The sequence below is a fragment of the Strongylocentrotus purpuratus genome, unplaced genomic scaffold, assembly GCF_000002235.5.
Source record: "Strongylocentrotus purpuratus isolate Spur 01 unplaced genomic scaffold, Spur_5.0 spur5_scaffold_19, whole genome shotgun sequence".
Taxonomy (NCBI): domain Eukaryota; kingdom Metazoa; phylum Echinodermata; class Echinoidea; order Camarodonta; family Strongylocentrotidae; genus Strongylocentrotus; species Strongylocentrotus purpuratus.
Window position 1 is genome coordinate 25,004,405 of NW_022145604.1, and position 13,483 is coordinate 25,017,887.

Here is a 13,483-nt window from a genome sequence, read left to right on the forward strand (position 1 = left end):
ATGCAGAGTTTTTTACATCTAATATGACTGTTTTTACATAATATCTCCTCTTCTAATTCTGTTACCTCAACTAAACCTCGATTTATAAATTCTGACCATGCAACAAGACAATTTTTGATCTGACAGTTAATTTTGTTTACACAGCATTTTCATACTTTTCTTACACAAATTATAGTGTAAGATAAAAAAATCCAATCATTTCGATACAATATTTGAATAATGATTTCCACCTACAAGTCTGATAACCCAATAATTTGCTTATCAAAGATAAATACGAAGAACTTATTTTGATACCATGTCTACCATATCAAGACCACCATCTAACTTTTCTTTTCACTCTTTCTTTTTTTGAACTCCAAAGAAAAGCATACATACTCTATTTAATGAAACACGTTTAGGAGCAGGTACTTTAGTTGCCGTATAAACAATTTGTGAAATGATTAAGGCTTTGATACAACATTAAAAAACACTTTACTATAAAACGTTAATATTCCCTGTTTCCAGTTTTTCAATATATTTTGAATTTGTCCAATTTTTTCATCCCAAATTAAAAATTAATTTTCCGTTTTATTTTCCCCGATATATTCCCAAATATTGTATTTTCTGTTTAATACTTTCCCCACATTCTCCATCCGCATAATCTGTATTCATCTTCATCACTTTCAGTCTAATCCCAATATATTTGAGGACCTGCCACTGCTCCAAAATGTCTGACCTCTTCCACGACATTGATCAATGATTCTAAACTATTTACAGAAAGGGTTGTGTCATCTGTAAATTGAGACACTTTTAATTCGGACATTGCAGAACGTGATATATCCATTCATTTTATATCTTTATTTTGTCGGATCTAACAAGCTAGAAATTCAGCTACATTAACGAAAAGTAAAGGGTTCCTAGTTGATCATCATTATCATTAATCTTTTTGAAGGTCATTAAGCATATTTAACCATGTCATCTTCGACGCTCTTCACACTGTTCACATTAAGGAGGTACTTCTGAAACATTGACCCAACTTAAACCTACCCCGTATGTTAAATATAAGTTGATTACACGATTACTTGTCAACAGAGGATAGTTTAGTGGCACTTGTATCAGTAGAGACGTTGCTAGTCTCGTATATGGCCGCAAAGACAGATTGAAGTCTGATAGACGGTACGTTCCTAAAGAGTTCTTTAAGAGCCTGTCTGAAGTTAGGGTTCCTGGCGGCGTAGATGATAGGGTTCGCACAGGAGTTGACAAAAGCAAGGACTACGAAGGAGCGGTAGAGGGGGCTGTTGAAGTGCGAGAAGTCGATGATACCGACGGTGAAAGCGAGGAAGCCAAACTGATCAGGCGTCCAGCAGATGATGAAGATGACGACAACTATAAAGAGCATTTCGACGACGCGACGTCGGGCCCGCAGGAAATGTTTATTCGGTCGCTGGCTCTGGTTTTCGGCGGAGTAAGGCTTCACCTGGGCGCGCTCACGAAGGGTTCGGATGGTGAAGACGTGGGCTAGGATCATGACTGATACGGGTACCAAGTACTCTGCGATGAAGTAGAAGACTCCGATGAACTTCTGGAAAGATGGCGTCGAGAAGCCAAAAGCACATTTTCCTTCAAAGATGTAGTGGACGTAGAAACTGACGGTGTTGATGACGAAGGAGATTAGCCAAATGCCACCGATTGCGAGGGAGGTTGATCTGGAGGAAAAGAAACGCTGGAATTGAAAAGGGTACCTCACAGCCATGAGCCTTTCGATTGAGATGGTGGTGAGGGTAAAGATAGATGCGCAGATGGATGTCCACATGAGGGAATTGGATTGGATGATCCGACAGTAGAGCTGCGCTGCTATGGTGTCTGGAAGCGTCTTTACTTGAGCGTGAGGAATGATGAACACCGACGTCAAGAAGTCGGCCAGAGCCAATCCAGCAATCAGGGTATCGGTGGAGCAAAGCTTTCTCTTAACACGGAAAATTACCAACATCACCAGGGAGTTTCCGATGATGCCAGCGATGGCTAGGATCAACTGAATGACATCCCACCATTGCCAAGTGATCGGTATCCATGACCACACGGCTGGCACCACTGCGTCGGTGGAGTTAGTAACAGTTACAGTTTCGCTCATGTTCGCACCAAATGTCGAGAGACCTGACGAAGTTACGTAAAACTCAGACGACATGAGCGGCGATGTGTCAGTGTTTATTGTCGAAGAAACTCTCGTAATACTCATTTCCATACGTGCCGTGCTTAAGAAACCCAATCAAGTATCTGAGCAGGCGGGTTTAAGAGTCTGTGAATGAAAGAATTTTGTTTTTTTTAGGTCAGTCGTTCGCAAGTCATTCCCGTGCAGACAAAAGCTTTGTAACATGAAACTTTCATGAATGGTTACATCGTAGCGATTTTCAAGGAAATAAACTTTTGCGACTATGCAAAAATGTTGGTTGTATCGGTTGTGGTTATTTCTTTAATGTTCTATATAAAGACACCGTTGTCCTCGATTGACTCACAACACGATATCTTCTTGTATAGTGATTAACAACATATGGCTTCGAAACATGTCCAAAGCTTTAATTGATCGTTTAAAAATTAATAAAAAATCTAAAGTGGGAGCATGTGTCTAGTTTTCCTGTTTTGTTCTGTGAAAGGCAGAATGTGAAAGTAAGAACATAAGCACGCTTTAGTCGTGGCGAAACTTATTTAACGACAGATTTGTATATAACAAGACAAGGTTTAATATCGTTTACCATGGCTACTCTGCCACTAATTAATGATCTTCTTTCGATTACGGGATATCCCTTGAAAAATTGACGGAGAGCAGTGCCGTAGACACGCAGAATGTCTTTTTGAATGTGCGGTAATCTGTTCGATACGGGTAATATTATACGCGTGTCTATGCCAGTGACTAGGGAATTTCGGACAAAGGTTAAGTATTGTTTTGCTAAAGATTCGAACCTATGATCCGCATTCTAGTGAACTGATTAAATGAGCCTTTTTTGGACTGCTTGTGTGATAAACTGTCGACAATCATCTGTTGATACCTAATCTGGCTTTTTGTTGCACATTATTTACAAGAGAGATGGGAAAAATTAGAAAACATTGATGTAGACTACATTTTGTGTAGCTTCTCAGGAAAAAAAATCATTGAATAAGAGGTAAGGCTGGAGAGCAGTCAAAGTCCGGTAATCACATTTAAGATAGTTGTCCAGGTGGGGGTAGTTGTCCTAGAGGATGGTTGTCGTAGGGGGTAGTTTTCTGGGGATAGTTGTCCGGGGGCAATTATCTTAGGGGTCGTTGTCCGGGGATGGTTGTCCTAGGGGGTAGTTGTCCAAGAGGTTGGTAGTCCTAGGGGGTAGTTGTCCTAGGGGTAGTTGACTGAGGTGGTTATCCGGGGGTGGATGTCCAGGGGTAGGTGTCCTAGAACCCAGAAATATACCAGTAAATGTTCCTCATTTATACGCATATCTGCATACACCACAACACTCAGTGAAAATTGTGTTTTTATATCAGAGCAAAATGTTACGATCAAAATTGCTTATCTTGGTCAATGTTGCCCATTTTCTCGGAGAAGGAACGCATTGTAGTCTTCGAAATGAATTGGATATATGCAGTAGTGTTGTTAAATGCCACATATTGGGGTCAACACGGACAGACAGTGATGGAGTCAAGCTTGGTGGTCTCCAATTCCCTACACCTATCCTACTTGATGAAACAATTTGTGCCGGGAAACCGCTTAATAAGAGATATATTTGGTAAATTATCGCGTAGTCCCATATACATCTTTCTGTGTACAGTTCTTGTAACTTTAGCAAGACTGGGCCAAATTTCTTACCATTTTGATGATTCCAGAACCTTGCAGTACACACCAATACTTATATGCTAGCTGATCAACCTTTTCTGATCGATTCCAAAACGTTTCTTTCCCAATGCAATCGCCTGACCAGAACTGGTCTATGCCTTTAAACATTTTTTTAATGGGAGTACTGCACTTTACAAATATGTACGTACAATCCAAATAGTGCTCATTGTTTTGGGGGATAGTATTTTTTTTTAATGACTGATTGCCAAAAACTGCTGGTAGTCAGGAAAAACAATGACACGATCTTCCCGTGACAACATTTTAGCTGTTTTTAACCAGGATTTCCCGGGTATAGTTTCCATTTGGATCCTGCTGTCAGATTCGGGGGAGAATTTAGGGAAATTTCACATTCTCCGAATGCCATAAACAGGTAAAGGTCACGGTTGATTGGGCTACATTTCAAAGGGGTAATGTTCATGGCAAAGCTATTACTGAGTAATAAGTAAGATAGTCGATGCATATAAGGAACCCATTCGACTAACGATATGTTTTTCTTATTCTAGTACTTCTGTAAATCACCTACATAAAAAGTAAAACCTATGCAAAATTTCTATAAAATTCGTCTTATGCATGATTTTATTTTGTATGAAGTACATTAAGCGCGGTCGTTAACTATTTTCAGTTCAATAACTTCTACTATGGTTGACTTGTTACCATGACAACCACGCGTTAACCCAGACATGCGTCGTCAGATGAACGGATGCCCGACGCGTCACTCCCTGATGTTTTTATTGTATTGAAGGGCAAAAGGAATGACACCTCGCGTGGTGTTACACCGAGTGGTATCGAGCCCCTATACCAGGCGCGTACGCAGGGGGTGGTTTTGGGGTTAAACCCCCCCCCCCCCCCTCGAGTTTTTTTTATGTGTATGTTTTATGTATGTTTTTTGGGAAAACCCCCCCTTTTGATTTTAAAACCACCCCTTGAAAAAAATCCTGCGTACGCCATTGCCCTATACTATACAGATATAAACGTAGTATTAGAGACTAGAGACTCTATTGCGTTACTGATTAATTAATTATATCATTACAAATCTTTATTCTCAGTTGTCTTAAGTATAAGTGATTTTCTTATCAAATTGAAGATATTTATGGCGTATATATTCAATACTGAATGAACGCCATTAAACTATTACCTACAACAACAACAACAGTATTAGAGACGGTATTTCTATGATAGTAGTCTTGTTCAGACGATGGCAATTTACCCCCGAGGTAAAGGTCGTGTTAAGAGCTAGTTGGGGTAAATATGTTGAGGTCGGTGTTAATGTCGGAGTAGTAATCGTCTGAACGATGGTCTTCTAGCCACGCCTTTACCCCCAGACCGATTTACTCCTGGATTTATCAAGGAGTAACGCGTTAATACGAGTAGAGGGTAGCGATACTATATATACTGTTTATACTGTTTATACATTTCTCAGTCTGCTTCTATCTGTCTCTCTCTTTCTACCAACCCCCCCCCCCCCCCCCTCTCTCTCTCTCTCTCTCTTTCTCTCTCTTAGGCTAGTTATGGCAAAATTATCAGATGCAGTTGTAATTATTGTTGTTTTCTGTAAAAGTCGAACCAATGGTAGAGGGTATAATTTCTCAGCCATTCATTTTACAATAGGGAAGAGATGAAGAAAAATTAAAATATACCGTATTGACTTTTTGAAATTAATATCGAAATATGATGCGTGATATAATATTTTATAGGCAAACTGAAGAAAACGAGGAACGATGCGAGGCTACCAGGAAGAGGATACAAGTAGAACAGGAGACAGGAGACAGTGACATTGGCGTATCCAGGTGGGGGCACAAGGGTACGCCTCTCTGTCAAAATCTGTCTGTAATACCAACATGTGGTATCAGCATCTCTCTCTCTCTCTCTCTCTCTCTTTCTCTCTTCCTTTCTGACATTATCATTGCTGATTGAGGCCTTGTCGGTATTTTTGAGATCTCTACACAATCCTACTTCGCATTTCAACTTTCCAACCCCCTCCCCGCCCCTCCGCCCCTAAAAAGTGCGTTTCCCAGAATAAGGAATCATTACTGGTATACTTCTGGTATTTGCAGCAATCGGGGAAATAGAGGAAATTATTTCCCTGGACCAATCATCAGACTGCATGCACAATTTGGGTCACGTTTTATAGTTGGCGAAAAACAAAGTTGTGCTCATTATATTCCTTCTGAATGAACTTGTTCTCTACAATCGCTTGGAAACGGACGAAAGTTTTGTATTTGTTTAATAGATCAGAGGTAAGTTTATGAACTAGTGCTTTGAATTTTTTCAAGCTTTCACTCACTGAATTCCTCTTGTGCTCATTCTTGTCTTTATTCATTCTTAATTGGCTTTTAAAATTTCACGGAAACAGATAGAACAAAATTCATGTGTGTTTGCATAATAAAGGTAAGTACCGGTCTTGTGTTTTAATGCTTTCAAGATTTACCTCAATAAAAAAAACATTCTCCTGAAAGGCTACACAAAGTAGCCAACGTTTGTTTTTGCTTGCTTGCTTGTTTGTTTGTTTGTTTGTTTTTTATCTCTTGTAACTTGCGGACAGAAACCAATTCAGGTATCAACAGGTTATTTTTGACAATTGGTCACACTAACAGTCCCTGTAAGTCCGAAAGAGACTAATAAATTGGATCACTGCTGCCAGATAATTGTTTAGAGAAGACGAGGTTTAGTGGATGAGTCGCCGGAATGCGGATCGTAGGTTCGAATCCTTAGCAAAACAAGAATTTAACTTTTTTCACTGGCATAAACACGTGTATATTACCTGTATAAATCGAATAGATTACCGCCCTTTCAAAAAGACATTATGCGTGTCAACGGCACTGCTCTTGGTCATATTTCTAAGGGATGTCCCCTAGTAAAAAGATGGTCATTAATTAAAGGTAAAGACTGGAGGTGGTAAAATTGCGTTTTGGGTGTAAAATATCCATTCAATTTTGTTCTAATTATTGCCTTCAGAGGTTTAGATGGCAGTACTTCAACCTAAATTCGCGAAAAAGCAGAAATATATGCCCAAATGTTCAATGTTGAGGTTTCCCGGCAAAATTTGTATCATCACGTATTAGTCAAAACCACTGGCGTACCTGAGGGGGGAGCAAGGGGGCAGAGTGCCCCCCCCCCCCCCTGACGGGCTCCAGGGGAAACAAAAAAGGAAAAGGGGGAAGGGGAAAGGAAAAAAGGAAACAGAGAAAAAAGGGGAAAGAAAAGAAAAGAAAAGAAAGGAAAGAAAAAAGGAAAAGGGGAGAGAAAAAAAATAAAGAGAAAAAAGGAAAAGGAGAAAAAAAGGAAGAAGAAGAGAAAAGGAAGAAAGAGGGAAAAGAAAAGGAAAGAAAAAAAATGGGGAAGTAATTTTTAAAAAGACCATGGCCGTACGCACCGTGGGGGGGGGGGGCAGTTGACCCCAGATATTTTGAAAACGTACAGTTTTTTTCCTGAAAATGTTTAACAAAGCTCACAAGTAGTGAAGGCCTATACCAAATCCTTCAATTCTACTTTTGAAAAATGCAAAAGTACCCTCATGACCAGTTTGGTCGCTCGTACTCCCTTCAATCCTTTTGCTTTTGAGTTTCTTCAAAAACGTTTTATGCATCTTCTCCCCTCCCCAATCAGAAAAATATTCCGCATACGGCAAAGAAAAAGACAAATGAAAATAGGAAAATATAAATGATAACAAATTCGACACTCTTCGCTGGCGCGAGCTGCTTGCTAGCCTATTTTGTATTAATTGTTTTCACTTGCTCGTCCCCCTGAAAAAAGGAAAAGGATTAGCATTGCCTAGAATACAATTGTGTCTGCTCCGACTGGCCCCGACCTGCAACCATGGCAACCATAACACCCAGTTTATGTACCAAATGTTACTAAAAGAGACTAATTCATTTATTCTCGCTCGCTACGCTCGCTCGCGAATAAATGAAATAGAAATTGTTTTGAAAACAATTGTGCCCATCCTTGACCTGCAACAATATCATTATAAATGGAAGAGTTTTTTCGCCCTCTCGCCAAAAAGGAATTGATATCGTGTTAAACGCAATTGCGCCCATCCCGACCTGCACCTATAAAAACAAGTTTATGTATTAATTTCTATTAAAAGAGAATTGATTTTTTTGCATCGCTATGATCGCTCACCAAAATGGAATTGACATTCCTAACAAAATATGTGCGCTCCCTTGCCTGCAACGAAAATCCCAGTAAATAAGTACCGAACGTTATTTTGAGAGATATTGTTTCCTCGCTCGCCAGAATTGATGAATTGATTGATTTTAGTGATTGATATATGAGTTGATTTGTTTTTTGTTTTACCCTCTCTTGCTACGCTGTCTTTACAATTAACATCGCTAACAAACATGCTCACCCCAACCTACAACAAATTACCAGTTGATAATTATGTACCAGACGTTAATCAAAGAAAATTTGGTTTGCTCGCTAGCTACGCTCCCTCGCCAATATGGAATTAACATCACCTTAAACCTGATTGTGTAAGCCCCGATCTGCAACAAAAAACCTGAAAATTATGCACCAATCATCATTAATTTTGTTTTGCCTGCCCCCAAAAATGGGATTGACATTGGCTTAAACACGATTATACCCACCCCGACCTGCAACAATGACACAAAGTTTATGTACCAATTCATTGAGGACAATTGAACCAAGTTTAATTGGCAATATTATTATTAAAAAAAGAAGCGATTTTTTATTCTTGCTCGCTACGCTCGCTTGCAAAAATTAAATTAACGTGCCCACCCCGACTTGCAACAATACCTGTTTATATACCAAACGTTACTTAAATATATTTTTTTGCCCGCTCGCTCGCCAGAAGTGAAAATTAGCATCGCCTTTTTTGTTTTGTTTCGATCGCTTGCCCCTCCCCCCCCCCCCCCCCCTGACGGGGTACCCCAGGTACGCCACTGGTCAAAAAATATTCTTTCACATGATTGTTAATAAAAAGCTTCCATTTCATTTTTTTTTAGGTGGGCGTTTCAAATACTGGTCTATACCTTTAATGGCAGGGTACCCGTAATAGCCGCCTTTAAACATTGCCCTGTTTTATAAAAACACGTCGTTTAAAAGTTTCAACACGACCGAAACGTGCTGTCATTCTTACTTTCATATTTTGTCACTTATGAAACAAAAAAGGAAAACAAGACACATGCTTCCACTTTAGATTGTATTATTTTGGTCTCAAGTGAGATTTATAAAAAAAAAAGAAATTATGCCTATGTACATTTTTTAAAGCCATATGTTGTTAATCACTGTACAAAAGGAAATCGTGTTGCGAGTCAAACGAGGACAATGGTGTTATTATATAGAACATTAAAGAAATAACCACAACCGATACAACCCACGTTTTTACAAAGTCGCAGAAGTATATTTCCTTGAAAATCATGATAGCTACGTACGGTGTATCCCTCCGCGTAAATTTCATGTAACAAGGTTTCTCACTCGCTGGGGTTTACATGTGAATGAACGCCTTTTTCTTCTTTAATTCACAGACCATCATACCTACTGAACTGTTTGTTAGTGTTTCCCTAGCATGGCACGTATGGAAATGAATATTACGGGGATTTCTGCAACAATAATGACTGACACACCTCCTCTCGTGTCGTCTGAGTTTGACATAACGTCGTCAGGTCTCTCGACATTTGGCGCGAACATGAGCGAAAATTTGACTGCTACCAACTCCACCGACGCAGTGTTGCCAGCCGTGTGGTCATGGATACCTTTCACTTGGCATTGGTGGGAGGTCATCCAGTTGATCCTAGCCATCGCTGGCATCATCGGAAACTCCCTGGTGATGTTGGTACTCTTCCGTGTAAAGAGAAAGCTCTGCTCCACCGATACCCTGATCGCTGGGTTGGCTCTGGCCGACTTCTTGACGTCGGTGTTCATCATTCCTCACGCTCAAGTGAAGACGCTTCCAGACACCATAGCAGCGCAGCTCTACTGTCGGATTATTCATTCCAGTTCCCTCATGTGGACATCCATCTGTGCGTCCATCTTTACCCTCACCACCATCTCAATCGAAAGGCTCATGGCTGTGAGGTATCCTTTCCAATTCCAGCATTTCTTTACCTCCAGATCAACCTCCCTCGTAATCGGTGGCATTTGGCTAATTTCCTTGGTCATCAACACCGTCAGTTTCTACGTCCACTACATCGTCGATGGAGAATGTGCTTTTGGCTTCTCGACGCCATCTTTCCAGAAGTTCATCGGAGTCTTCTACTTCATCGCAGAGTACTTGGTACCCGTATCAGTCATGATCCTAGCCCACGTCTTCACCATTCGAACCCTTCGTGAGCGCGCCCAGGTGAAGCCTTACTCCGCCGAAAACCAGAGCCAGCGCCCGAATAAACATTTCCTGCGAGCCCGACGTCGCGTCATCGAAATGCTCTTCATCGTTGTCGTCATTTTCATCATCTGCTGGACGCCTGATCAGTTTGGCTTCCTCGCTTTCACCGTCGGTATCATCGACTTCTCGCACTTCAACAGCCCCGTCTACCGCTCCTTCGTAGTCCTTGCTTTCGTCAACTCCTGTGCGAACCCTATCATCTACGCCGCCAGGAACCCGAACTTCAGACAGGCTCTCAAAGAACTCTTTAGGAACGTACCGTCTATCAGACTTCAATCTGTCTTTGCAGCCATAGATGAGACTAGCAACGTCTCTACTGATACAAGTGCGAGTAAACTATACTCTGTTGATAAAGTAGTCGTGTAATTATGTTTTCGTTGGCTTCTCTTTAAAGGTACTATGTCCCATTTGCAGGCCAAAAAATGAAAAGGTTTAATTCCAACGGCATTTAAAAGATAATACAAATTTAGAACTTACCTAAAAAAGGTGGGGCTTGAAAATGTCTTAAAGTAGGAAAATAACGAGTATTAGTTGTCAAATCGACTTAGGAGCTATAGAGCCAATAAGTAATAGTCTTGATTTTCAGACAATTGTACCGAATGGTCATACGTTTCATGCTGCACAAAGATTCAATCATTTTAATTTTGGCCATCACAAGAAGTGGGTTATTAATGTAGACATATGCTCATGAACCCTTTACGGCTCATTTTATATATGTTATTACCACAGAAGAAAAAAGCCAGTCGGTCACTCAATAGTGTTTGACAGTGAAGTCTAGCAAGTAAACTGGTTTCCTTGCATAATTTGAATATTAGGACACTGCTAACGTTTAAATTTCACAGATAGGACATACATGACATATTCATAATTCCTGCAAAGTTCTACAGAATTTGAGGTTGGCTGCAGAAGGGACATAGTACCTTTAAAGGTAAAACAAAGTTTTGGTATGGGGTCATGAATGTGGTTCAAATGAACATATTGGAAGCATATGCTATCCTATAATATTCAGTGGTCGTTATCGCGATTGAAATCGAGTCTAAAGTGATGAAATTGTAAATAATAAACTCTTTATGTTGTAGAGCTCCCTCTCAAGGTCAAGATATAAATTAAGCTTTAAAACAATGTTTCTTGACTGAAATCTACCGATTAGTTGTTCCCGTTTGGAAAATATATATCACAACTACATATTCTGAGATTTTCATAGTCACAGCTACCAATATACGGCCGTAGGCGCTTTTTGAAATTTATCAAAATTTACCGGAAGCACCGGTAAATTTTTATATTAAATTTTCTCGAAAGCAGAAATAGTTTAGGGGCTAAATTTTCTAATGCTCATAATACATCCACAGGGGCATCCAAATATATCAAAATTGTAAAGAATCACTATCGACCCAATTTTCAAAATTTCCCAAAACTTTGTATTACCTTTAACATACGGGGTAGGTTTCAGTTGGGTCACTATTTTAGCACTCTGTCCTCAATGTGAACAGTGTGATTAGCGTCGATGATGACACTGTTAAATGTGCTTAATGACCTTTAACAAGATTAATAATAACAATGTTCAACTTATTTACATTGAAATTTTTCTTTCAATTTTGTAATCATGTGTGTACGGTGTTATAGCCCTACCTGTCGGATGTAATACAAGAGTATCCAACAAAAGTGGCAAAGTGAGTATCTCCCTGATAGAACTTTGAATATTTCCATGTAACCCTTTACAAAACGTTATTGAAACAAAGCCGAAAAGCTCTGAACGAGTCGGCATATATTCCATGGAAACGACATTAATTAAACGCACAATTAAGGAACAACATTGTCATATTGAATTTCTTCAAAAGAGTGTACTCATTACTTTTCCTTTTGTTGGACAATATCGGGGATATACTATTTATCAGCTGAGAATAATGCTTGCGATCATATTTTGTTATATTTTATTAATATACACACACAAATATATATACATATATTATGCATGTGTGCGTGTGTGTGTGTGTGTGTGAGATGTGTGTGTGAGAGTAGGAGTGTGTGTGTGTGTGTGTGTGTGTGCATGTGTGTGTGTGCGTGTGGGTTTGTGTGGGTGTATGTGGGAACAAGTAAAGTTTTCATGAACTTTTAACACTAAACTATTGTGGCTATTGTAGCCTCGTTTAAATGATTTTGTTTTAAAATGTTTTAAATAGATTGTTTCTGTTTGTCTGTCGCTCCAATTTGGGGTATTCTGAGGGGGCTAGGAACAGTGTGTGGTGGAAGTGTGGTCGGGTGGTGTGTGTGTCGCATGATGGGGATGGGGTAGTAGCGTGTTTGGTTGGATGGGGTTATTTGTTTTATGTTACAACTGATTTCATTTTTGTTTTCATCAATTGTACAATTTATGTAATGCAAATGTTTTGAATTTATGTCAAGGAAAAACAACTGTACTTTATTTCTAAAATTAATTTGTATTGTTGGAATCAATTAAAAAAAACTATTCAAGAAAAAAAAGTATGTGCCTGTATTTAAATTATTAAAAAAAATCTTATTCACACCTAAAAGCGCATATCATCGCGCAGAATTGTATTTACTTTTAATTTCAGCGAAATGCCTCGTTGATACTTGCCTGCATTTTTGTTGGCGCATAATCTGCGCATAGACACATACTCGAGCGTGCCTGTGCGGGAAGTTTCGTGGTAACGTGAGGGAGGATGCGGGCCGTGTGTGAAATGCGTGACAGAATTTTCAAATGTTCAAAATTTTGGCACGACAATTTTGTTTGGTACCCTATGCGCTACCTAGTCGTGGTAGTGCGCGCAGATGGGTGGCGATGCATGCCCGTTAGCCTAGTGGCATGCATGTTCACGATTAATTTGCTCACAATTTGCGCATTGGCTGCGCATACTTCCCGCGCAGTTTTCGTATGACATGCGCATAGTCTACGAATGCGTGGCCTGGTGGTTACGCATTGCGTGAACTATTCGTAAATTAGACGTGGCCATAAACAGACTGCGTGCCACTAATTGGCACGGATTGACACGCCATAGAGCGGGGTAGTGCGGGACCAAAATGCGTGCAAGTGTCAACGAGGCAGATTCTGAATAAAAATACCATTAAATGAAATAGACTGAACAAAATTAAATCATTTGTGTTCCCGTTATCTTGGTCGCATTTTAATTTATAGATAATAAAATACACAACGGAAAAGTTGCATTGACAGAGTAGAGTGCTAATATTTTTTCCCCATCATTACTAATAAATACTTGATATTCACTATTTTTATATATTCGGTTAATCAACCAAGTCGACATTAATAGCATAATATCAAG

The 13,483-nt window shown here is 39.7% G+C and overlaps 2 protein-coding genes across 2 annotated transcripts; one reads left to right on the plus strand and one right to left on the minus strand.

The window, feature by feature from the left end:
- Positions 1 to 1,057: 1,057 nt before the first annotated feature.
- LOC100888506 (galanin receptor type 2-like) lies at positions 1,058 to 2,110 on the minus strand. Its single transcript, XM_003727119.1, has one exon. The coding sequence runs from the start codon at positions 2,108 to 2,110 to the stop codon at positions 1,058 to 1,060; it is 1,053 nt and encodes a 350-aa protein (XP_003727167.1).
- A 3,842-nt stretch (positions 2,111 to 5,952) lies between these two features.
- On the plus strand, positions 5,953 to 10,608 carry LOC588896 (galanin receptor type 2-like). Its single transcript, XM_030990666.1, has 2 exons — positions 5,953 to 6,078; positions 9,328 to 10,608. The coding sequence occupies exon 2, from the start codon at positions 9,369 to 9,371 to the stop codon at positions 10,548 to 10,550; it is 1,182 nt and encodes a 393-aa protein (XP_030846526.1). The 5' UTR covers positions 5,953 to 6,078; positions 9,328 to 9,368; the 3' UTR covers positions 10,551 to 10,608.
- Positions 10,609 to 13,483: the final 2,875 nt, after the last annotated feature.

What these genes read in the sequence shown, in the direction of transcription:
- LOC588896 (XM_030990666.1), top strand. Translation starts at nt 9,369, where the DNA reads ATGGCACGTATGGAAATGAATATTACGGGGATTTCTGCAACAATAATG.
- LOC100888506 (XM_003727119.1), bottom strand. Translation starts at nt 2,110, where the DNA reads ATGAGCGAAACTGTAACTGTTACTAACTCCACCGACGCAGTGGTGCCA.